The 25,887-nt window shown below is 40.4% G+C and overlaps 1 protein-coding gene across 1 annotated transcript; it reads left to right on the plus strand.

The window, feature by feature from the left end:
* Nucleotides 1-356: 356 nt before the first annotated feature.
* On the plus strand, nt 357-20,981 carry LOC132817397 (uncharacterized). The gene is made up of 4 exons (XM_060827817.1): nt 357-463; nt 8,976-9,179; nt 14,373-14,461; nt 18,937-20,981. Coding segments are annotated over exons 1-4 (1,272 nt in total). The 5' UTR covers nt 357-462; the 3' UTR covers nt 19,915-20,981.
* Nucleotides 20,982-25,887: the final 4,906 nt, after the last annotated feature.

Raw genomic sequence — 25,887 nt, forward strand, 5'->3', positions numbered from 1 at the left:
ATGAAAGCCCTTTCATCAGCACAGAGAGAAAAAAAATAGAGATGTGGTCAGCTTCGAGCGAGGCGGCAGCAGAACAAGGAGGGTCTGCGGCGGAGGTAAATTCTCCAGCATCAATTTTCCAGGCATTTGTACCCAGTACTGTTGCAATACTGGCGAACACTATTTCCTTTCCTTTCACTGCTTCCTGTAATAAGAAACATGCCCGGTTACTTGTCCCAGCCTGCACGGCGCTGTTTCCCCTGAACCCAGGAACGAAGGAGGCTCACGCAGCGATTGTGAGATGACAGTGAGATTCCGCTGAAAACTGGGGACATTTCGGCTAAACAGTTTGAGCTGGAGGCGCCGGCGGTATGTATAAAGCAGCGTCCGTGCAGGTCTGGGACACAGACGGCGTCCACTCCCAGGTCAACACAGTCAAATGCAAGAACGTTAAATAAAAGGAAACACGCACAAAGGAGCAAAAGTAAATGGATTCTAGTCGGATTTAAAACACTTTCGCAATTTTCGAATAGATTCCGCACTATTTACACGGCGACTTAGTGAAAATAATTTGAGTTTTCAGTCGCACCGTCGATTTTTATTTTTGGTTTCGGTTTTGTTTCTTCGCTGTATTTGGCCCACTGACAAAAAAAATTCAGTATTCCAAACGGGTCTTCGGCCCATCACCCTGGTGCTGCCTCTTTTAACAGCTGCTTTCCAATTAGTCCAACCCTCTTGCTCTTTCCCTAACATCCTGTAAAGCTTTTCTTTGGGATAATTAGGGACAGCTATTGACCCGAAGGTAGAAAGTTAACTCTTGAACGCCGAGCATCACAGCTCAGTTAACTGCCACTCAAAAATTGAGAGTTCAAGTCCCATTCGAGAGACTGAAATGCACAACAAAAAATTAAGACCGACTCTCCAGCTCAGTATTGGGGAAGCTAGAGGTGCCATATTGTGAATGAATTGTTAACCCACACCGCTACCTGGTCTCATGTCAATGTTAAAATATCCCTTTACACGATGTTAAAATGTTAGCATTGCGTTTATCCCCTATGTTCTCACGAACATCAGCTCCTCAATCAATGTCGTAAAAAGAGAACGTCAGATTATCATAAATAGCTGTCTGCGGGAACTTGCTGTGTCGAAACTGGTTGCCATGTAACTCAAACTATGACAATATCGAGACTTCATTCGTGCTGAATGGGCTCTGAAATGCGTTAGAACATCCTCTGATCATGGCAGGTGCTGTGTAAACGTTTAAAAAGGAAAGAAAGTGTGATAATAGGAGCAACTCCTGCAGAGAACTGGCGCAAACATAATGGCCACCTTAACGCCATAACCTACTCATTGTGTGTTTTAAATAATATTTTACTCGGTTCCCTAAAATCTTAAACAGTGACTATATTACTGGTTAGAGAAGAGAGACGAGGTGCTGAAGATTTTGTTTTAATTAGTGATTTTCTCTATTATTGTCATGAATGAAAGATAATTTTTGTTATGGGCTAGACTAGACCCCCTCAAAATATTTTAAGAAGGTGGCCTAGACCCTAACTTTTACTTATTTTAAAGCTAGGTGTTCAAGTAGATGTTCCAGATGTGCTGCAACTAGTCATCCACTTGACATTAAGCAAAACAATTTATTTAAACACAATAGTTAAAGTACAAACAAAAGAAAGAGGAATTTAGAATAACTTAACTATTGGAAAACTTAACTGAATAATAGTTACAGTACCAATTACTAACAGCAACATGCCATAAATACACAGCTTGGCAAAAAGGTGAACTCAGACACAGATTCTTGTGTGCAGTTTCCCAGTCCAGGAGGGAACAACATCAAGAGATTTCAGAAAGTCACAGTCAGGAATTATTTTACTGAAGCTTGCAAATCTTCTTGGACCCAGACAGCTTCCACTGCTACAGCTGAAAAAATACTAGAAAACCTGATCTGGAAAAACTGGGCACTCCCCTGCCAATGTTACATCTTTTAAAAATAACTGGAGGCCTCGTCTGATTGCTAAATTAGGTAGTCTCCTACAGCCACTTCAGTGCCTCTGCCTTTACAACCTCTCTTTAAAAAAAACCCAAGACAAACAAAACTTTTAAAAGTGAGAGCATTGTAACACTGCAAATATGGATACTGTAGAACCATTTAAGAAATAATTGGATGATATGCTAGGGAATTTGAATATTATTGTGGATGATTTTGTAATAATATATGTGTATTCTGAAATATCCCCAGAAATAATTTTGCACATTCTCCCTGTGTCTGCGTGGGTTTCCTCCGGGTGCTCCGGTTTCCTCCCACAATCCAAAGATGTGCAGGTTAGGTGAATTGGCCATGATAAATTGCCCATAGTGTTAGGTGAAGGGGTAAATGTAAGGGAATGGGTCAGGGTGGATTGCGCTTCGGCGGGTTGGTGTGGACTTGTTGGGCCGAAGGGCTTGTTTCCACACTGTAAGTAATCTAATCTAATCTAAATATCTGCTACTGCATCTGTATTCACCTATTCTTTATACTAATTTGTAAATCCACTTTATCCAATTCTGTCTTCATAGTTGTCCTTACTTAAGTTCCTTAAAAAGCAGTCTGGTACCCACTTGCCCTTCCTTCAAACTGAGAGTAAAATTCAGTCTTGTGATGTTTGACCTAAGGACACCTTCAGTGTGAGAACATTAATTCTATCTCATTGCACAAAGCCAGATCTAGTATAACCTGCTCACTGGTCAGCTCCAGAACGTGTTGTTCCAAGAAATTATCCAGAAAACAATTCATAAGCTCATCATCAAAGCTAGCTTTGCTCATCCGGGTAATCCAAGGTGGAGAACGGGAAAAATTTCTGACTGCAATAGGCTGTTTCTTTTTTGAGGTGTTGGAGTTGATTTCCTCAAATTCCACAGCAGCAATTATTGTTTTTATATGCTGTTGCATTGTTTTGGAACTTTGGGGGAAATAAAAGTCAAAACAATGTCACTTCTAAAAGGGAGAGGAACAGACAAAGGTAGCACTTTGTGAGGTCAATGCAGGAGAGAAAGAAACACACACTGCTAACTGACACATGTGAACCTGCACTGTTACTGCCTTTGTTGTTGAATTCATGTATTGCTAGATATTGGAGTGTGTCTGGGAAAATGAACAAACAGTGAAATTCACAACTGATCTTGGAGGAACCGTTTGGGAGCAGTCACAGCACAGAGACAGATAAGTCAACAGTTTTAAGTGTAGCCTTGCGGCCTTTCTGTAAGTCTGCAGTAGTGAGTAGAGTGGGTTCTTTCTTGATTATATGTTTTATTGAGATATGTCTCTTGATTAAACTTAAAAATATAAGCCACAAGTATTAAGTTAGCCTGGAGTAGTATTTTGTAGAGGAATAAGCCAGTGTTATTTTCTGGGTCTGCAGATTGGAAGAAGAAAGAATGGCCTTTAGTTGAGTGATATGCTCTTCTTCTCAGATGTGGGAGTTCAGGGAGAGTTTATGTGTTACTGAGGATTATATCTGCAAGAAATACCATTGGTTGCGAATCCTATCAGATCGAATAGAACAGTGGGAGCGACAGATAGAGGCAATGAGGAATTTACAAGAGCAAGGGGGTGTGATGGATGGCAGTTATAGGAAGGGTGAAAAGCCACAGATATAGTCACGTAGATGTGTTAACTCCAGGAAAGGTAAGAGAGGTGGCACGGTGGCTCAGTGGTTAGCACTGCTGACTCACAGCACCAGAGTCCCAGGTTCGATTCCAATCTTGGGTGACAGTCTGTGTGGAGGTTGCACATTCTCCCCGCATTTGCGTGGGTTTCCTCCTGGTGCTCCAGTTTCCTCCCACAGTCCAAAAATGTGCAGGTTAAGCGAATTGGCCTTGCTAAATTGCACATAGTGTTAGGTGCATTAGTCAGAGGGAAAAGGGGTTTGGATAGGTTGCTCTTTCAAGAGTCGGTGTGGACTTGTTGGGCTGAAGGGCCTGTTTCCACACTGTAAGGAATCAAATCTAATCTAAAAAGAGAGGTAAGTAGGTGGTGCAGCAGTCTTCTGTGGCTATCCCCATTTCAAACAAGTATGCTGTTTTCGAAAATGTAGGGGGTGATGGATTCTCAGGGGAACGTAGCACGAACAGCCAAGTTTCTGGTATTGAGACTGGCTCTAATGCAATGAGGGGTGCTTCGGGTTCTAAGCAATTGACTGTGTCAGGGGACTCTCTAGCCCGAGGTACGGACAGACATTTCTGTGGCCAGCAGTGAAAAATCAGAATGGTGTGTTGCTTCCTTGGTGCTAGGATCAAGCATGTCTCAGAGAGGGTGCAGAATGTTCTCAAAGGGGAGGGGGACCAGCGGGAGGTCATTGTACACATTGGAAGGGAAAGGGTTTAGATTCTGAAGGGATATTACAGAGAGTTGGGCAGGATGTTTAAAAAAAAAGGTCCTCGAGAGTAGTAATATCTGGATTAGTCCCAGTGCCAAGAGCTAGTGAGGGCAGGAATAGTAGGATAGAGCAGATGAATGCATGGATAAGGAGCTGGTGTATGGGAGAAGGATTCACATTTTTGGATCATTGGAATCTCTTTTGGGGTAGAGGTGGCCTGTGCAAGGATGGATTGCACTTAAATTGGAAGGGGACGAATATTGGCAGGGAGATTTGCTAGATCTCGGGAGGATATAAACAAGTAAGGTGGGGGAGTGGGACCCAGGGATATTATGAAGAAAGCGATCAATCTGAGACTGGTACAGTTGAGAAAAGAAGTGAGTCAAACAGTAAGGGCAGGCAGGGACAAAGCAGAGAACAAGGTAGGACTGATAAACTGCATTTATTTCAATGCAAGCAGCCTAACAGGGAAGGCAGATGAACTCAGGGCATGGTTAGGAACATGGGACTGGGATATGATAACAATTACTGGCTCAGGGATGGACAGGACTGGTAGCTTAATGTTCACAAATACTCCAGAAAGGACAGAAAAGGAGGAAAGAGAGAAGGGGAAGTGGAGTTTTTGATAAGGAATAGCATTACAGCTGTACTGAGGAGGGATATTCCTGGAAATATATCCAGGGAAGTTACTTGGGTGGAACTGAGAAATAAGAAAGGGATGATCACCTTATTGGCATTGTATTATAGACCCCCAAATAGTCAGAGGAAAATTGAGAAACAAATTTGTAAGGAGATCTCAGCTATCTGTAAGAATAATAGGGTTGTTATGGAAGGGGATTTTAACTTTCCAAACATAGACTGGGACTGTCATAGTGTTAGGGTTTAGATGGAAAGGAATTTGTTAAACGTGTACAAGAAAATTTTCTGATTCAGTATTTGGATGTACTTACTGGAGAAGGTGTAAAACTTGATCTACTCTTGAGAAATAAGGCAGGGCAGGTGACTGAGGTGTCATTGGGAGAGCACTTTGGGGCCAGCGACCATAATTCTACTAGTTTTAAAATAATGATGGAAAAAGATAGACAAATTGGAGAAAGGCTAATTTTGATGGTATTAGGTAAGAACTTTTGAAAGATGATTTGGGGCAGATGTTTGTAGGTAAAGGGATAGTTGGAAAATGAGAAGCCTTCAGAAATGAGATAATGAGAATCCAGAGACAGTATATTCCTGTTGGGGTGAAAAGAAAGGCTGGTAGGTACAGAGAATGCTGGATGACTAAAGAAATTGAGGGTTTGGTTAAGAAAAAGAAAGAAGCATATGTCCGGTAAAATCAGGACACATTAAATGAATCCTTGGAAGAGTATAAAGGCACTAGGATTATACTGGAAAGCAAAAAGGGGACATGAGATAGCTTTGGCAAGCAGAGTTAAGAGAATTCAAAGGGTTTTTACAAATACATTAAGGACAAAAGGGTAACTAGGGAGAGAATAGGGCCCCTCAAAGATCAGCAAGGTGGCCTTTCTGTGGAGCCGAAGGAGATGGGGGAGATACTAAATGAGAATTTTGCATCAGTATTAACTGAGGAAAAGGACATGGAAGATATAGAAAGTAGGGAAATAGATGGTGACATCTTGAAAAATATCCATATTACAGAGGAGGAAGTGCTGGATGCCTTGAAACACATAAAAGTGGATAAATCCTTAGGACCTGATAAGGTGTACCTAGAACTCTGTGGGAAGCTAGGGAAGTGATTGTTAGGTCTCTTACTGAGATATTTGTATCATCGATAGTCACAGGTGAGGTGTCGGAAGCCTGGAGGTTGGCTAACATGGTGCCATTATTTAAAAAGGGTGGTAAAGACAAGCCAGGGAACTATAGACCAGTGAGGCTGATGTCAGTGGTGGGCAAGTTGTTGGACGGAATCCTGAGGGGCATGATGTGCAAGTATTTGAAAGGCAAAGACTAATTAGGGATAATCAACATGGCTTTATGCATGGAACATCAGGTCTCACAAAGTTGAGTTTTTTGAAGAAGTAACAAAGAGGATTGATGAGACCAGAGCGGTAGACGTGATCTGTGTGGATTCCAGTAAGGCATTCAACGAGGTTCCCCATGGGAAACTGATTAGTAAGGTTAGATCTCATCGAATACAGGGAGAACTAGCCATTTGGAGAACTGGCTCAAAGGTAGAAGACAGAGGGTGGTGGTAGAGGGTTGTTTTTCAGACTGGAGGCCTGTGACCAGTGGAGTGCCACAAGGTGCGGTGGTGGGTCCACTACTTTTCATGATTTATATAAATTATTTGGATATGAGCATAAGAGGTATAGTTAGTAAAGTTTGCAGATGACACCAAAATTGGAAGTGTAGTGGACAGCGAAGAGGGTTACCTCAGATTACAATGGGATCTTGATCAGAGGGCCAAATAGGCTGAGAAGTGGCAGATGGAGTTTAATTTAGATAAACGTGAGGTGCTGCATTTTGGGAAAGCAGCTTTTCGCAGGATTTGCACATTTAATGGTAAAGTCCTAGGGAGTGTTATTGAACAAAGGGACCTTTGGAGTGCAGATTCATGGTTCCTTGAAAGTGGAGTCGCAGGTAGATAAGATAGTGAAGAAGGCATTTGGTATGCTTTCTTTTATTCGTCAGAGTATTGAGTACATGAGTTGGGAGGTCATGTTGCAGCAGTACAGAACATTGGTTAAGACCCTTTTGGAATACTGCATGCAATTCTGGACTCCTTCCTATTGGAAGGATGTTGTGAAACTTGAATGGATTCAGAAAAGATTTACAAGGATGTTGCCAGGGTTGGAGGATTTGAGTTATAGGGAGAGGTTGAATAGGCTAGGGCTGCTTTCCCTGGAATGTCAGAGGCTGAGGGGCTGACCTTAGAGAGGTTTATAAAATCATGAAGAGCATGGATAGGGTTATTAGACAAAGCCTCTTCTCTGGGTGGGGGAGTCTAGAACTAGAGGGCATAGGTTTAGGGTGAGAGGGGAAAGATATAAATGAGACCTAAGGGGTAGCGTTTTCATGCAGAGGATAGTGCATGTCTGGAATGGGCTGCCAGAGGAAGTGGTGGAGGCTGGTACAATTGTAACATTTAAAAGGCATCTGAATGGGTGTATGAATAGGAAGGGTTTGGAGGGATATCAGCTGGGTGCTCACAGGTGGAACTAAAATGTTTGGGATATCTGGTTGGCAGGGGCAAGTTAGACTGAAGGGTCTGTTTCCGTGCTATACTTCTCTAAGACTCTTTGACTTTATCTGACTTTTCAAATGTTTTTTCAGCTGAAATTGAGGTGATAATTTGCATGGATATAGTTTTCTTAATGTAGCAAAATACTTCAACTTCACACAAATAAATTGAGCTTATAGTTAAGAAGAATTAGGAGGGACTTTTGTAGAAGTGGCCAAAGCATTGTCAAAGAGAGGTGTTAAGGTCTTTAGGGAGGGAATTCCAGAATATGGGTAAGATAACTGAACGTTCTGTCATGGATGGAAATTTACATTGTCCAAAATTAGACTTAAGGTTTCAATGTCATGTATTGATTAAGTAGAGTCATAGAGTCATGGAGATGTACAGCATGGAAACAGACCCTTCGGTCCAACTCGTCCATGCCGACCAGATATCCCAACCCACTCTAGTCCCACCTGCCAGTACCCGGCCCATATCCTTCCAAACCCTTCCTATTCATATACCCATCCAAATGCCTCTTAAATGTTGCAAAAGTACCAGCCTCCACCACATCCTCTGGAAGAATTTGAAGATATGTATGATGGTTTTAAAATTCTATGCACTGGGGAACAAGGAGGCAATAGAGTTTGGAAGTGATCAATTGTTTGTGAAGGTGGGGGTGGCGGTGTTGGACTGGGATTGACAAAGTCAGAAGTCAAATGACACCAGGTTCTAGTCCAACAGGTTTCACCTGACAAAAGAGCAGTACTCTGAAAGCTCGTGATTTCAAATAAACCTGTTGTGTTAATAGCTGGTGTCATGTGACTTCTGACAATATGAATCAAGGTTGTTTCAGAGCATTCACCAATGAACAGAGCATTGGAAAGGTCTGGAGCTAAAAAGATGTGAATTTCTGATTCACTGAGAATGAGGTATTTGGCGGAGTGAGGTGTGGTTGGAATTGATGGTATTTATTGACGTGGAAATAAATAGTGATAGTGATAGGAGGTTCCAAATTCAATTGAAAATTGATCGGGAATACGGTTGTGCATTATCTTCCTGATTGACTTTGAACAAAGATTGTGAACCAGGCCTAGGGAGTGGTTGTCTGCTTGTGATTTATGAGATTGCCTTCAGAATTGATCTAACATATCCACACACTACTGCCCAGCATAAGTGCCAAGACAATTGCCAGGACATTTAAGAGATTTGACCATATTTCTGAATAATATCGTAATGCAAACCATATAGGCATAATGTATCTATTCGAATCTTGGTCGAGAAGTATCTAACATTTTTCTTTCCTATAGTCAGTTTTGGCCTCAAATCTGACTACTGCAAAACACTAATGAATGTGAAAGTGGTGTGTGTTTTTGCAGCAGTTGTTAATTGAGTGGAGGTGAACCCTGAAATGACTAGCTTTACACGTAACATTGAAATACGGGCTTCTTGTATCTTTGCAGTGCCCGAGGGAATGGAATCAAACTTCGCAGAGAGGACTATCGCTGTATCAGGCTTTCCTGAAGATGTTCTTCCAACTACTGTAATGATTGACAAACTCACCATTCACTTTTTGAGACCAAAGCATGGTGGTGGAGAGGTGGAATTTGTTTGCTATCCAACCAGTGACCCTGGTATTGCTTATGTCACCTTTGAAAAGGAGGAAGGTAAGATTCCAAAACCGTGAGTCAAAACAATTCTTATCTCTGCCTCATGCAAACATCTCAAAACATGGGTTGATCATGGTGTTGTCCACGAAAGTCAAAGAGAATTTCCAAAACAGTACATAAGTGATGTTGTAAGCATAGGTATATATTGTATTTGTGGATCGAAAGATGATTTTTGCCTTTCCTTGATTGGGTCTAATGGCCTATTTAATTTACAGAAGTGGAGGAATAATCACTAATGAGCTTTCATAAGAAGAATTAACACAATGTAGTTTCTTTGGATGATAGCAATGAGACTTTGGAATATTGCGTGCAGTTCTGGTCTCCTTCCTATCAGAAGGATATTCTGAAAGATTTACAAGGATGCTGCCGGGATTGGAGGATTTGACGATAGGGAGAGGTTGAATAGACTGGGGCTGTTTTCCCTGGAGTGTCAGAAGCAGAGGGGTGACCTTACAGAGTTTTATAAAATCATGAGGGGTATGGATAGGATAAATAGACAAAGTCTTTTCCCTGTGTTGGGGGAGTCCAGAACTAGAGGGTGTAGGTTTAGGGTGAGGGGAGAAAGACATAAAAGAGACCTAAGGGGCAACCTTTTCATGCAGAGTGTGGTATGTGTATTGTATGAGCTACCAGAGGAAGTAGTGGAGGCTGGTATAATTGCAACATTTAAAAGGCATCTGGGTATTTATACGAATAGGAAGGGTTTGGAGGGATATGGGCCGGGTGCTGGCAGGTGGGACTAGATTGGGTTGGGATATCTGGTTAGCATGGACGAGTTGGACTGATGGGTCTGTTTCCGTGCTGTACATCTCTATGACTCTAACTTGCTTTATCTAGTTAGATATTGTTACTAAGACTATTGTGAGACATAGATAGCACATCTGTCCCCTTTTGAGATCCAGAACTGATCTCCCAATTTCACCGCTCATGACAATATGCTTCCATCAGAATGAGTTAAGCTTAATGCAATCTTCAACATTAACTTTTTCAGAAGCAATAACTTAGAAATGAAGATATGAGGATCTTCTGCAATAGAGTGAGAGTTATACCTCACAAAAATCTATCGATTCAAAGAAGGGTACTGCGGCAAGATTGACTTGATGAATGGTGATGTCAAAATATATGTGACATATATTGAAAATTTGTTGTGTTAATGATTAGGCCTAGTTAAATTGAATTAGAAAGTGCATGCATTCTGTTATTACATTCAGTAAGAAAGACAAGCCAGGCCATTCTCTTCTGGAAAGTTTTGTAACTTTGCTTTGTGCCCTTTCATTGCTTCTCACTTCAATGAGGTCTTGACAAATGGAATTGTTAATTTTTGGTGGACCTTATTCTATGGCCAGTTGTAATGTATACCATGGAGTGTACATCTCAAATTCTGACTTTACTGAGCCTTGTGAACCAGAATTGGCTTTAGCTGCCCACTGCTGAGGACTTTTGTGATCAGTCCATGATTTTTGATAACTTCCTTTCACTGTACTTCTGCTTTTCACTGATGATATGTCCCTTTGTGGTCTTTTTGATCTGTGCTGCATATGAGATACAAAGAAGTATAAATTATTTGCAACCTAGTAAAAGTTCTTAGAAAATGGGTAAGGGTATTTAGGTCAAAGAGTGAAAGAAATGCTGTGCTATTAAGAAAAGTCTATTTGAAAGTCTAGCTTTAGCTTACAATTTTGGTCCTAATTGGTGATTTACTATAACTTGGACTTCTCTGGATGTGTTAAAACAGACTTCTGAAGGTTTAGTACTCAAGCACTGATCAATGCAATGATTGTGGAGCAGAGAGTATGAGCTTCCACCCCCCCCCCCTCCCCCAACAAAAAGTGAAGTTTGAGATTTCTGGCCGACACACTGCAGGCTGGTTCGTGGTCCCATGGAGATGTTCAATAGGTTCTCGCATGTGGGACTTTGGGTGCTGGGAGAGCTGATATAGAGAAGGATGTCCTGTACCCTGAGGAGATTACAGTCCACCTTGGCATCCTTCTTCCCTGAAGCAGCTGGTGATGCTATGTCTAGCCTCATGTCCTCCTCCTATTCTTCTAACTGATCAAAGAGACCCTCTAGCAAGATGCCAGAGTAAAATACTCTATCCATTGGTGACTCCACTAAGGGGTTCAATAAAGTAGGACAGCACAATACTCGCTATCCGAGGTTAAGCTCATGGAGAGAATTTCAGTATAAATGTTTATTGAATATGACTGAGATCTTCACAAAATGTTTAAGGTAATCTCCTGATGTCCTTTTATATGTCTTCATGCCTTTGGCAGCAAGCACAGACTGCAAGGTCAGCATGGCTTTTAAATTCTGTTGGAAATTCTCAATATTGATTTGTTTATTCAGCAGCTCATTGTTAAAGAAGTAATCAAACGAACTGTTAGTGAGCTAAATGGTACACCATTGCTTTCTGAAGACCTGGCATGCAATTAAATGCCAGTCTGCTCCTTAACAATCTCCAGGCAATATTACTAAGGCTGGCTTCAATTCCTTTACCAAGGTGACATCTTGACTAAATGCAGGCAAGTCTGATTGTAATGTTAGGGGATTTGACATAGACTGGAACTGTGATAGTGCTGAGGGTTTGGATGGGGGGGGGGACTTTAAGTGTGTCCAAGAAAACCTTCTTATTCAACATGTGGTTGTACCCACTAGAGAAGGAGCAATACCTGACCTTCTGTTGGGAAATAAAGCAGGGCACGTTGCGGAGGTATGAGTGGGGAGGCACTAAATTGAACCAAGGCCAATTTTGATGGCATTAAACGTGAACTTTCAAAAGTTGTTTGGGGGAGACTACTTGGAGGTGAAGGGATAATTGGGAAGTGGATGGCCTTTAAAAATGTGATATTGAGAGTTCAGAGTTCCTTTCAGTGTGAAGGGTAAAGTTGGTAGGTGTAGAGAATGCTGGATAACTACAGAAATTGAGGCTCTCATAAAAAAAAATAAGGAGGCATATATAAAGTATAGACAGCTAGGATTGAGCAAATCCCTAGAGAAGTATAAGGGCAGTAGGAGTGTAGTTAAAGAGGGAAATCAGAAGGACGAAAAGGGGACATGATATAGTGTTGGCAAATAGCTAAGGAGGATACAAAGAGATATTAGGTTAGATTACTTACAGTGTGGAAACAGGCCCTTCGGACAACAAGTCCACACCAACCTTCCGAACAGGAACCCACCCAGACCCACTCCCCTACATTTACTCTTTCACCTAACACTACGGGCAATTTAGCATGGCCAATTCACCTAACTTGCACATCTTTGGACTTTGGGAGGAAACCCACGCAGACATCGGGAGAAAGTGCAAACTCCACACAGAAGTGGGAATTGAACCCGGGTCTCTGGCGCTGTGAGGCAGCAGTGCTAACCACTGTGCCACCCAGAGATTCTTTGAATTAAGGGAAAAAGACTAACTAAGGCCCCTTAAAGATCAACATGGCAATCTATGTGTGGAGCCACAGGAGATCGGTGAGATATTAAACTAATATTTTGAGTTGGTATTTACTGTGGACAAGTAAAGAGATGCTAGGAACTTGGGAAAACTTGAAAAGAGTTCATATTACAGAAGAGGAGGTGCTAGAGATCTTAAAATAAATAAAGGCAGATAAATCCCTAGGACCAGATCAGGTGTTTCCCAGAAGTTTGTGCGAAGCAAGAGAAAAGACTGCTGGGCCCCATGTTGAGATATTTGTATCATAGACAGCTACAGATGAGATGCTGGAAGACTGGAGGTTGGCTAATATTTTGCCATTATTTGAAAAAGGCTGCAAAGAAAAGCCAGGGACCTATAGACCTGTGAGCCTGACATCAGTGGTGGGTATTGGAGGGGATTTTGAGGGATAGTCAACATGGCTTTGTGTATGGGAAATCATGTCTCATTAACTTGATTGAGTTTTATGAAGAGGTGACAAATAGAAGATTAATGAAAGCAGAGTGGTCGTGGTTGTCTATCTGAACTTCAGCAAAGCATTCAACAAGGTTCTTCATAGTAGACTGTTTTATAAGATTTGATCACATGGGATCCAGGGATTAAAAAATTGGATTGAAGGTAGGAAACAGAGGGAATCGTAGAGGGTTGATTTTTGGGCTGGAGGCCATAAGGATCAATGCTGGGTCTATTGTTTTTTGTTATTTAATATAAATTATTTGGATGTAAATATAGGAAGTACGGTTAATAAGTTTGCAGATCACACTAAAATAGGTGGACAGTGAACAATGATTGTCTCAGAGGACAATGGGACCCTGATCAGTTCAGCCAATGGGCTGAGGAGGGGCAGATGGAGTTTGATTTAAGTAAATCTGAGTTAAGACAAACCAGAGCAGGACTTTTATAGTTAATGGTAGGGTCCTGGGGAGTGTTGCTGAACAAAGAGATCGAGGGTGCAGGTGCATAATTTCTTGAAAGTGGAAATGCAGGAAGACAGGATAGTGAAGGGGTGTTTGGCACGCCTGCCTTTATTGCTCAGAACATTGACTATAGGAGTTGGGATATGATATTATGGTTAAAAAGGATGTTGGTGAGGCCACGTTTGGAGTACTGTGTACAGTTCTGGTCATCCTGCTTCAGGAAGGATATTATTAAATTGGAAAAGGTGTGGAAAAGATTTACACAGATGTTGCTGCGACTGGAGGCTTTGAGATACAGGGATAGGTTGTGACATTTTTCCAAGTTGTGTCAGAGACTGAGTGCTAACCATACAAAGGTTTATGAAATCATGAGAGGCATAGATTGGATGAAAAGCCAAGGTCTTTTTCCTAGAGTGGGGGAGTCCAAAACGAGAGGGCATAGGTTGAAGGTGAAAGGGGAAAGATTTAAAAAGGACCTGAAGGGAAACATTTTCATGCAGAGGGTGGTGTGTGTATGGAATGGTGGAGATTGGTACAATTGCAACATTTAAAAGGCATCCGGATGGGTATATGAATAGGAAGGGTTTAGAAGGATATATGCAAATGGGACTAAGACAGATTGGGATGGCTGGTCAGTGCAGACAAGTTGGAATGAAGGCTCTGTTTCTGTGCTGAATGACTCAATATTGTTGCCGCTTAAAATCTAATCCTGGCTACCTCGAACTCCTTGACACCTGAATATTTAGTGAAAGTTTTCTCTGTGTTCCTGTGATATTATTGAAATAATGTTATGACCTTCCAAAGTCTACCGTTCAATGACTAAAAATGCAAACTTTTGTTTTCAAGTTGCGAACAGTGTCCTAAGCAAGAAGGAGCATGTGCTTGAAGACAAACAGCTCTCAAAGAAATATCCATTGCAAGTTTCACAGTGTTATGTAAGTGTATGTAGCTGTGAGTGCTCCCTGACACATCTTGGCTCCTGGTCCTCCCAACTCCTCAACTGAGAATTCTCATCCTTGTTTTCAAATGACCTAGCCTTCCAGTTTCTTTAACCCACACCCATTCTATAACATTCTTACAACTCTGTGTTACCAGCTCTGACATTTTGTACATTCTGTGCTCCCTTTGCTAGCTATTAGAAGGTGTGCCTTCACTACCTAGACCACAGCACTTACATTCCCTCCCTAAACCTCATCCCTCACTCAATCCTTAAGAATCCACATAAAGCCTTCTCTGTAAGCAAGAGTCTAAGTATGTATTCTAATGACTGTTATTTGTCTCTGTGTCAATTTGTGACATACCTTGGGGATATTTCCACACATTGAAGGTGCTATTTAATAGTTTTGGTTTGATTGAAAAGTGCTGATGGCATGAAATAGAAAATAAATTCATTTACAATGTTAAGCTGTAAAGCAAGCTAGATTTAAAACTGTCTTTCTCTTTGCAACTTGTACCATTTTCTGGTGTTATGTAGTTTTGCATTTAATGTGTCAAGACCCATCAAACAAGGCACACATTCATGGCAGCCTGCAGTAGAGAAACTTAAGTTTAAAAAAATTATGACAACATTGTTTCAGTGCGTCTTCCAGCCAGTCTTTCAGGATAAAGCTATAATGTTTATTTCTGTTATCCCTCTAGTCTCAGTCATAGAGCCATAGAGATGTGCAGCACGGAAACAGACCCTTCGGTCCAACCCATCCATGCCGACCAGATATCCCAACCCAATCTAGTTCCACCTGCCAGCACCCGGCCCATATCCCTCCAAATCTTTCCTATTCATATACCTACCCAGATGCTTTTTAAATGTTGCAATTTTACCAGCCTCCACTTCTTCCTCTGGCAGCTCATTCTATACACGTATCACCCTCTGCATGAAAACGTCGCCCCTCAGGTCTCTTTTCTACCTTCCTCCCTCACCCTAAACCTATGCCCTCTAGTTCTGGACTCCCCAACCCCAGGGAAAAGACTTTGTCTATTTATTCTATCCATGCCTCTTATAATTTTGTAAACCTCTATAACTTCACCTCTTAGTCTCTGACGCTCTAGAGAAAACAGCCACAGTCTGTTCAGTCTCTCCCTACAGCTCAAATCCTCCAACCCTGGCAACATCCTTGTAAATCTTTTCTGAACCGTTTCAAGTTTCACAACATCTTTCCGATATGAAGGAGACCAGAATTGCACGCAATATTTCAACAGTGGTCTAACCAATGTCTTCTACAGCCACAACATGACCTCCCAACTCTGTACTCAATACTCTGACCAATAAAGGAAAGCACACAAAACGCCTTCTTCACTATCCTATCTACCTGCGACTCCACTTTCAACGAGCTATGAACCTGCACTCCAAGGCCTCTTTGTTCAGTAACACTCCCTAGGACCTTACCATTAAGTGCACAGGTCCTGCTTTGATTTGCTTTCCCAAAATGCAGCACCTCACATTTATCTGAATTAAACTCTATCTGCCACTTCTCAGCCCATTAGCTCATCTGATCAAGATCCTGTTGTAATCTGAGGTAACCTTCTTCACTGTCCACTACACCTCCAATTTGGTGTCATCTGCAAACTTACTAACTATACAAATCTTATGCTCACATCCAAATCATTTATATAAATGATGAAAAGTAGTGGACGCAGCACCAATTCTTGTGGCACTTCATTGATCACAGGCCTCCAGTCTGAAAAACAACCCTCCACCACCACCCTCTGTCTTCTCCCTTTAAGCCACTTCTGTATCCAAATGGTTAGTTCTCGCTGTACTGCATGAGATTTAACCTTGCTAACCAGTCTCCCATGTGGAAACTTTTTGAACGCCTTACTGAAGTCCCTATAGATCACATCTACCACTCTGCCCGCATCAATCCTCTTTGTTACTTCTTCAAAAAACTCAATCAAGTTTGTGAGACATGATTTCTCACGCATAAAGCCATATTGACTGTCCCTAATCAGTCCTTGCCTTTCCAAATACATGTACATCCTGTCCCTCAGGATTCCTCCAACAACTTGCCCACCACTGACATCAGGCTCACGGGTCTATAGTTCCCCGGCTTGTCCTTACCACCTTTCTTAAACAGTGGCACTACGGTTGCACTGACCAGATTTCCAAAGCAGATAGACCTAAAAATGTATTCATTTTGCGGGTATCATGCTTTGCCGACTCACCAACGTAAACATAAAATGGTTGTAAATCAGTTTAACAATTGGGACCAAGGGATTTGTTGACCCAAATTTCTTCTGTATATACAAACATTCCAAGTTTCATCTTAGTCAGAAACTGTATGGCCTGCCACCATGTTTTTCATTTCTAAAGCAACTCTGCTTTATTTAATAAGTATGAGAAAAAGAATGTACTGAGGCAAACTCTGTGGATGTATTTAAAAATACTCAAAAGTTGCAGTAAAATTCCAGGAAAGTGAACCTAGATTCCTGTTAACACCTTAGTGTATCAGAGGTTTAGCCAGACTGATTTCTGGGATTCTGGATTAGTGGTGCTGGAAGAGCACAGCAGTTCAGGCAGCATCCAAAGTGCAGCGAAATTGACGTTTCGGGCAAAAGCCCTTCATCAGGAATCTGGGATTTCTGGGATGGCAGGAATGACATCTGAAGAGATCTATATTCAGTTAGAATCAGCTTTATTGTCACATGTACTGAAATGAGTACAATGAAAAGTGTATAGGTTGTTGCTTGTGATGCCATCTTCGGTACAAGGTCCTTAACAACAGTTTCTTCGGTATCAAAGAGTATGTGGAGAAAGCTGAAATTGGTTACTGAATTGGATGATCAGCCATGTTCATGTTGAATGGTGGAGCAGGTTGAAAGGGCTCAATGGCCTACTCCTGCTCCTATTTTCTCTGTTTCCATGTTTCTAAAAATCTGGTCTCAATTTTGGGAATCTCCGGTATGTGAAGCTTTGTAAGTTGAGATATTTTATGAATTGGTAAATGTAGAAAAGTTATAAAAAGGTTGAGCCTATTGACCCCCGACCATTCTAAAGATTATTTCCCTCACGGACCATAGCTAGTCCATCTGCACTTGCATCCAGAACTCCTGAATCTCTCAGGATTTGTAATCAGAGGTGGCTAACCGGATTTTAAACTCAAAGAGTAGAGATCACAAATAATCCTAATTTTTTTTAACAGAGAGAATCAATAAAGTCCGAGTTGCCATTGTGAATTTGCTAGTCTTTGTAAAACAATCTTCTAGGAGAAAGTGAGGACTGCAGATGCTGGAGATCAGGGCTGAAAATGTGTTGCTGGTTTGTAAAACAATCTGTACACTATTTAATCCACAGTGGGTCCAATGCTTGCTTGCTTCCTAGCTTTCAGAAAAAAAGGATGAAAATTCAGAGAAAATCTGGGAGAAAGGAATTTTTCTTTAGCAAAGGTATTGAGAGATATGGGGGGAAAAGGCTGGCATATGGAGGTAGGCCACAGATCAGCCAATTTCTCCTTGACTGGGAGAACAGGCTCAAGGACCTGAATGGTCTACTCCTGTTCCTATGTACCTAAAATGTCTACAAAAATCAAAAAGTGCCTAAATGAATATAAAGGACTAAGATATGGAAGGTGACCATGACATAATGTCCTGTATTTTCTGATTAGAAAGTGTTACCCTGCAATTGACAGGACTTTATACAGAAACAAGTCATTTGGCACAACTGAGCCAAACCGATCTTTGAGTCCCTTCTCCTGTCCCTTTTTATTTAAACTGACACAACTGCTCAGAGTCGTCACATTGCTGAGATAAAATCTTAATTCTGCATCCTACATTCGTTTTTATCATTGGAACGGTAAACAAGTCTGGATCATGATAATGTGTTTCAGAATCTCCAGGTCAATCAGTAGAAGAGATAAAAGTGGATATGGATGCTGCCATTTTAATATCGGGTTCTTTTCTTTATGATCATGACCCAGGTTTTCTGATGGCCAGATAGTTGTTTCTGAAATGTAGATGGGAGGTGTGCATGGGGACCCTGTGGAATCGCCAATAAAGCAGATCTCAAAGGAAATTGAAATTCTGTTCAATAATTCCCCTCTCCCTGAAAGCCTGTCTTTAAATCAGTGAATTTAGTAAGTTCTACAGCAGTTAAGTAAAAGGTAAGTCTGGAAAAGTTACTTTAATAAATATCTAGTCTAACTCCTGAGTAACTATTCAACTTTATCTCCGAGCATACCTCTCAGACCCCCAAAGTTACCTCCCATAGATTCCTTACACCTGCATAAACAGCCCACCATCACCCTACTCGACCCTGTTCCCCAGCCCTCCCTCACTTACACACGCATGCATATATGCAAACACGCACGGGCATGTGCACACGTTAGAGATGGGCACACACAACATAGATAGGCACAGTCACAGACAAGCACAAACCATTATGAATTGAATAACAGATGAAATGTTCTGCTTTTCACAGATCTTTACCAAGGTCTCAGTTGATTTGGATTTGTCAATATTTGGTGAGTCGTCTGGCGTAGTACGAGAGCTTGAAAGCAACAATAAAGGCTTGCAGTTTTCCACATGCCCTGACGGAAGATTCCATGTTGAGGGTTCCTTCTCAGCCATGAAAGATTTGAGAAAAGATGTTCAGAGAAGAATAAATGACTTTCAAATATTTCATCTCCCAAGTTCAACGTCAAAATCTGGAGTGAAAGCCTCTGAAAGAAGGCTCGCAAGGTGTGCATCTGAGGGTGAAACCCAGATGACCAAGCAGCAAAAGGTTGCAGCCGAACCGAGTGACAGAGTTGATGATGTCTTGTGTCCTCATGTACTTGAGAATGAAACAGTAATTATTCTGGATACAGATATTTTTGAATACATTAATGCACTTTACAAAGAGCAATGCGAGAATGTGCTTTATCAATATAATGCAAGAGTGGAGGTGGTAAATTATGATGGCATAACTACTCTTCAGCTGGTAAAAGCTAATGATCAGTGTGAACAATTGCACCTGACAAAGGCTAAGTTTGAAATGGAGAGTTTAGTTAGTGAATTGCAGCAGTTGTTACTCTGTGAGAAAATTAGATTGGATGGTGGCAGTGAGCCAAGCCAAATACTGGAGGTGTGCAAGGAAACAATGCAAAGCTTCCCCAAGGTTTTAGTTCGCTCTACTGGCGACTATGTATCCCTCATAGGCCGTGCTCACGATTGCACTCAGTTTAAGAAAGAAGTGGATGAGAAATTGAAGTCCAGGCAATCAATGCAGAATCCGGTCTTCAGTGGGCAGTCAAATGCATCTGGACGCTCGCACCATTTTGGGGCGAGTTTAGATTCAGGTGCTGTCTGTGGAAAATATGTGTCTAAGAGAAATGAGCGCAGCCTAAATCAGAATTGCCACTCTGGTCAATATACAAGTAGTCATGCTGCCCATTCACAAACTGGTTATAGAAGGTAATGGGAAGTTGGGAAGTTCTCATTGTGGTGCTGGTGCATGACACAGTGGACCATCTTCTTTGCCAGCATTTTCAGTATGGCCTCAAGCACCAGACAGCACCGAAAGTTGGAAAATGCTTCAAAGATTGCCAAACAATAGGTTCATTTTTATGATTGAATAACATTTATTTGTTCCTTATGTGTGGCATTGTCTTTATTCAGTAACTACAAGAAAGGGTTAGCAACTCATTTATAACTGTGATACTTTATGGACTGTGTACACTCTGATGTTATCTCCAGTGCCCGAATCCTGCAAAGTATGGCCTTAACCAGAACAGGAATGCTGATGTAATGTGTAACAAAAGCTGTTCTGGTTATGGAAGGCTGATTAATCATTTGTATAGAGTGGTAAAGCATCTGTATAAATGAATTGTTGTCAGATTTTCATGCAGTTACCATCTTTGATATTGCCAAGTACATATTTTGTGTAAAGTAGATTTCACTATAAAGCTTGGAAAGGCTGTGTTTGAATCAATGAGTTGGGGACTGATTGGTTTATAATGATCTTGAATTGAAATTCTGAGTGTTAATTGTTTTTGCAGTCTGCACTTTAGAAATGAGTTGTACATGCTACTGATTATTTATGATCTCAGCAAGCTTGCTAATCATCTTGCCACTTTTAAAATATTTGCTTTTTCTTTTGTTTGGCATCTAGTGGTAACATTAGCACAAATGTTGCGCATGATAAAACCCATAAACAGTAGTTAAACCGTTCTTCTGATTAAGTAATTATTTTGAGGTTTAAATTTCCAAATTAAAACCAGTGACAGTACATTGTTGGGATGTAAGGTTTCTTGTATTGGGTATAATGGTGTGCTTGGATTGTGCTAAGTAATGTATTTTCAGAGAGGAAAAGATGTTAATTTCTATAAATGCATTAAATTTCTTAATATTCTCTGCACATAATATTATCATTTTTAAAAAAAACTGAAATTCAAACAGCAATGTACACTAAATATTTCATGTTGTAAAATGTCTCAATAGTACTTCACAGATGTGTTTTCAAATAAAATTTGATGCAAAACCGCATTGGAGCAGATGATCAAAAGCTTGGCTCTAAAGATAGGTTTCAAGGAGCATCTTAAACAAGGAAATCACAATAGGGAGATGGAGTGTTTTAGTGATGAAATTCCTCACAATCTTGGCAACTGAAGTAATAGAACGTCAGCAATGTTTAAGGGCTTGGGAGAGTGTAGAGATTTTGGAGTATTGCAGATTGGAGGAGATTACAGAGATCGGGAAGGTGAAGTCACTGAGATAACTTGAAAGCAAGGGTGAGAATTTCAAAATAGTGGTGGATGTTGGTTGCTGGTTAACCATGTAGGTTGGTGAAACAATGATGACAACTGAGACGGAGGAGGGGGGAGTCATCCAAGTTTTAAGTAACCTGAGGCTTTTAGTGTGTAGAGTTTTGGATGCTAAAGTCTTGGACAGTTTTCAGGGAGAAATGAAATCAGTGGTTGGGGAGCAGTGTGTGAAATGGGGACTGGGAAAAATGGGATTGGTCTTCTTAATATGTAAGTGGAGGAAATTTCTATTCTTTTTTTTCTGGTGGGAATTACAATTCTGATGATTTTGAGATTGTAGCCAAATCAAGTAATTTATGAGGTAAACTGTGGTCCTTCAATTCTGTTCTACCATTCAGTATAACTGTGGTTGATCCTTTATCTCAATATTATACACCTACTTTCTCTCATACCCCTTGATGCCTTTAATCTCTAAAAATAATCTTTCTTGAATATCTTCAGTAGTTTGGCCTCTACAGTCTTCTGTGGTAGAGAATTCCACAGATTCATTATACCTTGAATGAGGAAATCTGTCCTCATCTCAATCCTAAATCAACTACTCCATATCCTCAGATTGTGACACCTGCCCGACCGGGTCAAACATCTCTGAATCTTGTTTGTCCGGACATGTTAGACTTCTAAATATTTAGTCACATCCCCTTCATCCTTCAAAACTCACAGTGACTACAGGCTCTCTGATGATTGTCTATTGCTCTCCCTGTATGGTTATATTTCTTTAGGTAGGAAGACCAAAGCTTGTATATAATACTTCAGGTGTGGTCCCACCAAGACCAGGTATAACCGCAATAAGACATCCCCATTTCTGAACACAAATCCTCTTGCAATGAAGGCTATATAGTACAATTTGCTTTCCTTTTTGCTTGCTGCACCTGTTTCCTTACGTTGACTAGTATACAAGGACACCCAGATCCCATTGTGCATCCACATTTCCCAATATATCTCCATTTAAATAATACTATGCCTTTTTGTTTTGCATACCAAAATATATAAGTTCATGTTTAGCCATGTACTGCTTTGCTGTACATTTGTTCACTTGCTCAACTTGTCAGTCCGTTTGAAGACTCATTGCATTGTCTTCACAACTCTCAGTCTCACTCAGTTTTGTGTTGTCAGCAAACTTTGAAACGTTGCATTTCAATCTGTCATGCAAATTATTTTTATACATGTCATGAATTGCTGGAGCTATTAATTGTGGTATCTCACTTGTCTACCACTTGGAAAACTTATACTTTTCATGTATTTGAATTTCTTACAATTTTTTGTAAATACATAGTAAACTCAAATAGCATTATCAATATTAAAAATAGGTCAGACCACATTTGGAGCATTATGCACAGTTTTGAGCTCCATATCTTTGGAAGGATGTACTGGCCATGGAGCCTGTTCAGACGACCATGAGAACGGTCCCAGGGATGAAAAGCTTAACATATGAGGAACATTTGAGGACTCTGGGTTTCTACTTGGAGTGTAGAGGGATGAGGGGAGATCTAGTTGAAACATACACAATGCTGAATGGCCTGGATAGAGTAGATGTTGGGAAGATGTTTCCGTTGGTAGGAGAAACTAGATCCTGAGAACATAGTCTTAGAATAAAGGGAAGACCTTGTAGGATGGGGATAAAGAGAAACTTCTTCAGCCAGAGAGTGGTGAATCTATGGAATTCATTGCCACAGAAGGCTATGGAGGCCAGGACATTGAATATATTTAGGACGGTACATGAGTTTTTGAATATCAAGGTGATCAAGGATCACTGGGAGAAAGTGGGAGAGTGGGTTGAGAAACTTATCAGCTATGATTGAATGGCAGAGCAGACTTGATGGGCAGAATGGCCTAATTTCTGCTCTGATATATTATGGTCTTATATACTGTGAAAAATTGGTACTTGCCTATCTCCAGTGTTGTTTAATTGTCAGAAATCTTGTGTAGTTTTGTTTTCAAATGTGGCAATTCAAATATCATCAACTGGAAATGTTTCTGTAATTTCAGCAATGCTGCTGTTAGCAAAGTCAATGCAGTGATGCTAGGAACAACCAATAACAAATATGTTCCATACAAACTGGGATAATTGTCAGAGTGGGAATATGTCATTGAGAACAAAGTGATTGTCTTTTTGCTGTTGTGTCTATAACTACAAAGTATATGTAAAAGCAATGAGTCTAGTAAACCCTAAGTAAGAGTACATAGGAAAAATTGAGAGGTAATTGGGGCAGAAATGTGGTAAATATACTTCAACATAGACTAAATAAATAAAGGGCCATATTGAGCTCACGACGTTGTGAGCAGGAGACAAAATGATAGCAATAGTATGGGGCATGTAGGGGTCAGAGGTAAGAAATGAAATCTCATACTTAATGCAACAGAGGGTTTCAGAGATGTGATATACATACCTAAAAGTTGACTAACAGATTTATAAAGTTTCAAAACTACAAATCAGATTTTGACTTTCATGTACAGTTGCAGGAAAGTAGGTGCTAAGAAATACACGATAAACTTGTTGCAACATTTACTACCTTAGGCAATGTTCTCATTTGTTAGTAGCCTGCACAAAGTTTACTCATTTATTAACACGTACATTAATTTCTCTAACTGTGAGGCTGGTTATGTTGGAATTGTTGGTCCATATGCCAAAAATGCCAATGTCCTTACCCACACTGACACTTGAATCCATTTCATTCTTTATACTTGCAAAGATTCATTCTTTGGTTTATGGCAAGATGATTGACTAGAAAGATTGCCATTCTCAATAGACTTGCAGTTCCCTGCTTTTTGAGGCTACCTGCCAGGTTGATGTTTGTGCTTACATTATGGTCATGGCCTATTAGATGTCGTGTCTTTTCCTATATCCCAATATTAGTAGTTATTCCTTCAGCTACTTTTCCCCATTCTCCATAATTTTCACTTTATCACATTCTTCTCAACCTTCCAAAGTGTACACCCGACTCTCACATTGACCTTTTACTATCCTGACTGATTTGAATTATTTCAATTTCATTTCAGGGCTCTTCGGGAGCCTAAAGCTGGAGGCCTTCAAACAACACTGGGAATAATTCTTTAAAAAAACACGAAGAGCCACAGATGCTGGAAATGAGAAACAGAAACAGAAATTGCTGGGAAAACTCAGTTGATCAGGTCTGGCAGCATCTGTGGAGAGGAAACAGAGTTAACAATTTGGGTCCAGTGACCCTTCAAAAAGATCTGACAGATCTTATTCCACAGAAAGGTCAGTGGACCTGAAATATTGACTCTGCTTTCTCTCCACAGAGAGGCCAGAGTTGCTGAGGTTCTCCAGCAATTTCTGTTTGTGTATTTGTGAATAATTTTTTTTTGTAAAAAAAAATTAACAAAACAAGGAACCATTTTAAGGGGTTTAAGAGGCAACAACCAATAAAGATTCACAGATCTGTTTCTTAAAGTTACACAGATCAAAGGTCTATTTTATACCAAAGCCCAATAAATTTGTACCTGAACTGCATTTAGGCTGCGTCATCTCATTTTTCTTTTCATGAGTGATGTATTAAAGTAAATACACCCAGGTAGCTGACAGAAACATGTTTGGATAGATAATTTAGAGAACTGTATCAGTGCTGGACTAAACTTTACATGAATTATGACTTTATTGATATTACAGCTGCTTTGAAATAATTACACAAAATTAATGGAATCTGACCATTAACAGGCTGTATCTGTCTCTATTTGCTGATTTTTAAACAAAAATTGATAGAAATAGATTGCCAATTTCAATTAAAGCTTTCTTATTCTCTGCTTCACTGGCTAAAAGAACCCACAGCTTCGCTAATTGGATAAGTCAAAAGGTAGTAATAGACCAAAGGATTTAATTAACCTTCTGAGCTTACTGGATAACTGAGTGAGATAAGGCAGCAGACTGGGTACTTGTGGTGCAGCGGTGGTGTCCTTACCTCTGAGCCAGCAGACCTAGGTTCAAGTTCCACCTGCTCCAGAGGTGTGCCATAGCATACCTGAACAGGTAGATTAAAAATACCTACTTGTAGACCTAGCTCTAAATTAACCAATGGATTCAGAACCCAATGCGTTAAATTGACATTACTCAGCAACATTTGTTAAAAGCAGATTTTATTACATTGATAGGTTGTCATGATTATATATTATTACATTATTGGAAATTTCTGTGTAAAACTTGAGTTGGAATTTAATGGTCTGAAATATTTGAATTTTGGAAACCTTTCATAGTCATGTATTTAGTGCTGCACTGTTACTGAAATATGAATTAATGAAATTTGATCAGTTTTTATGCATTTGTGCACATGTATTTTTGTGCACTGATGGATTTATCAGATCCACTATGTCACAGTTGGCTTTGTAAGATAAAACGCTTATTGATTTTTTTTCATGTATACTATCATATATAGAAGTGCTATTTTCCCAAACCACTGATCTGAAGCCTTACTTAGGAATTATTTGGATGTTTATGGTTGGGGAGAGTGAATTAATATAGTGGAATAGTTATAAGAATTGATAAAGAACATGCACCAATTAGAGTTAACTCACTGGCAAAGAGCGGTCTCGTTCTCAAGAGCAGTCTCTTACTTCAGTAGGTTAAAGTGTAAATTATAACGGACCTGAAGGAATCTTATGGCAACAGCCTCAGG

This window comes from Hemiscyllium ocellatum, chromosome 7 (assembly GCF_020745735.1).
Source record: "Hemiscyllium ocellatum isolate sHemOce1 chromosome 7, sHemOce1.pat.X.cur, whole genome shotgun sequence".
NCBI lineage: Eukaryota > Metazoa > Chordata > Chondrichthyes > Orectolobiformes > Hemiscylliidae > Hemiscyllium > Hemiscyllium ocellatum.

Excerpts from the sequence above, each read along its gene's own strand:
- LOC132817397 (XM_060827817.1), top strand. Across the intron at positions 9,180-14,372 it reads CACCTTTGAAAAGGAGGAAG|TTGCGAACAGTGTCCTAAGC; the intron begins GTAAGATTCCAA and ends TTTGTTTTCAAG. Across the intron at positions 14,462-18,936 it reads TGCAAGTTTCACAGTGTTAT|ATCTTTACCAAGGTCTCAGT; the intron begins GTAAGTGTATGT and ends TGCTTTTCACAG.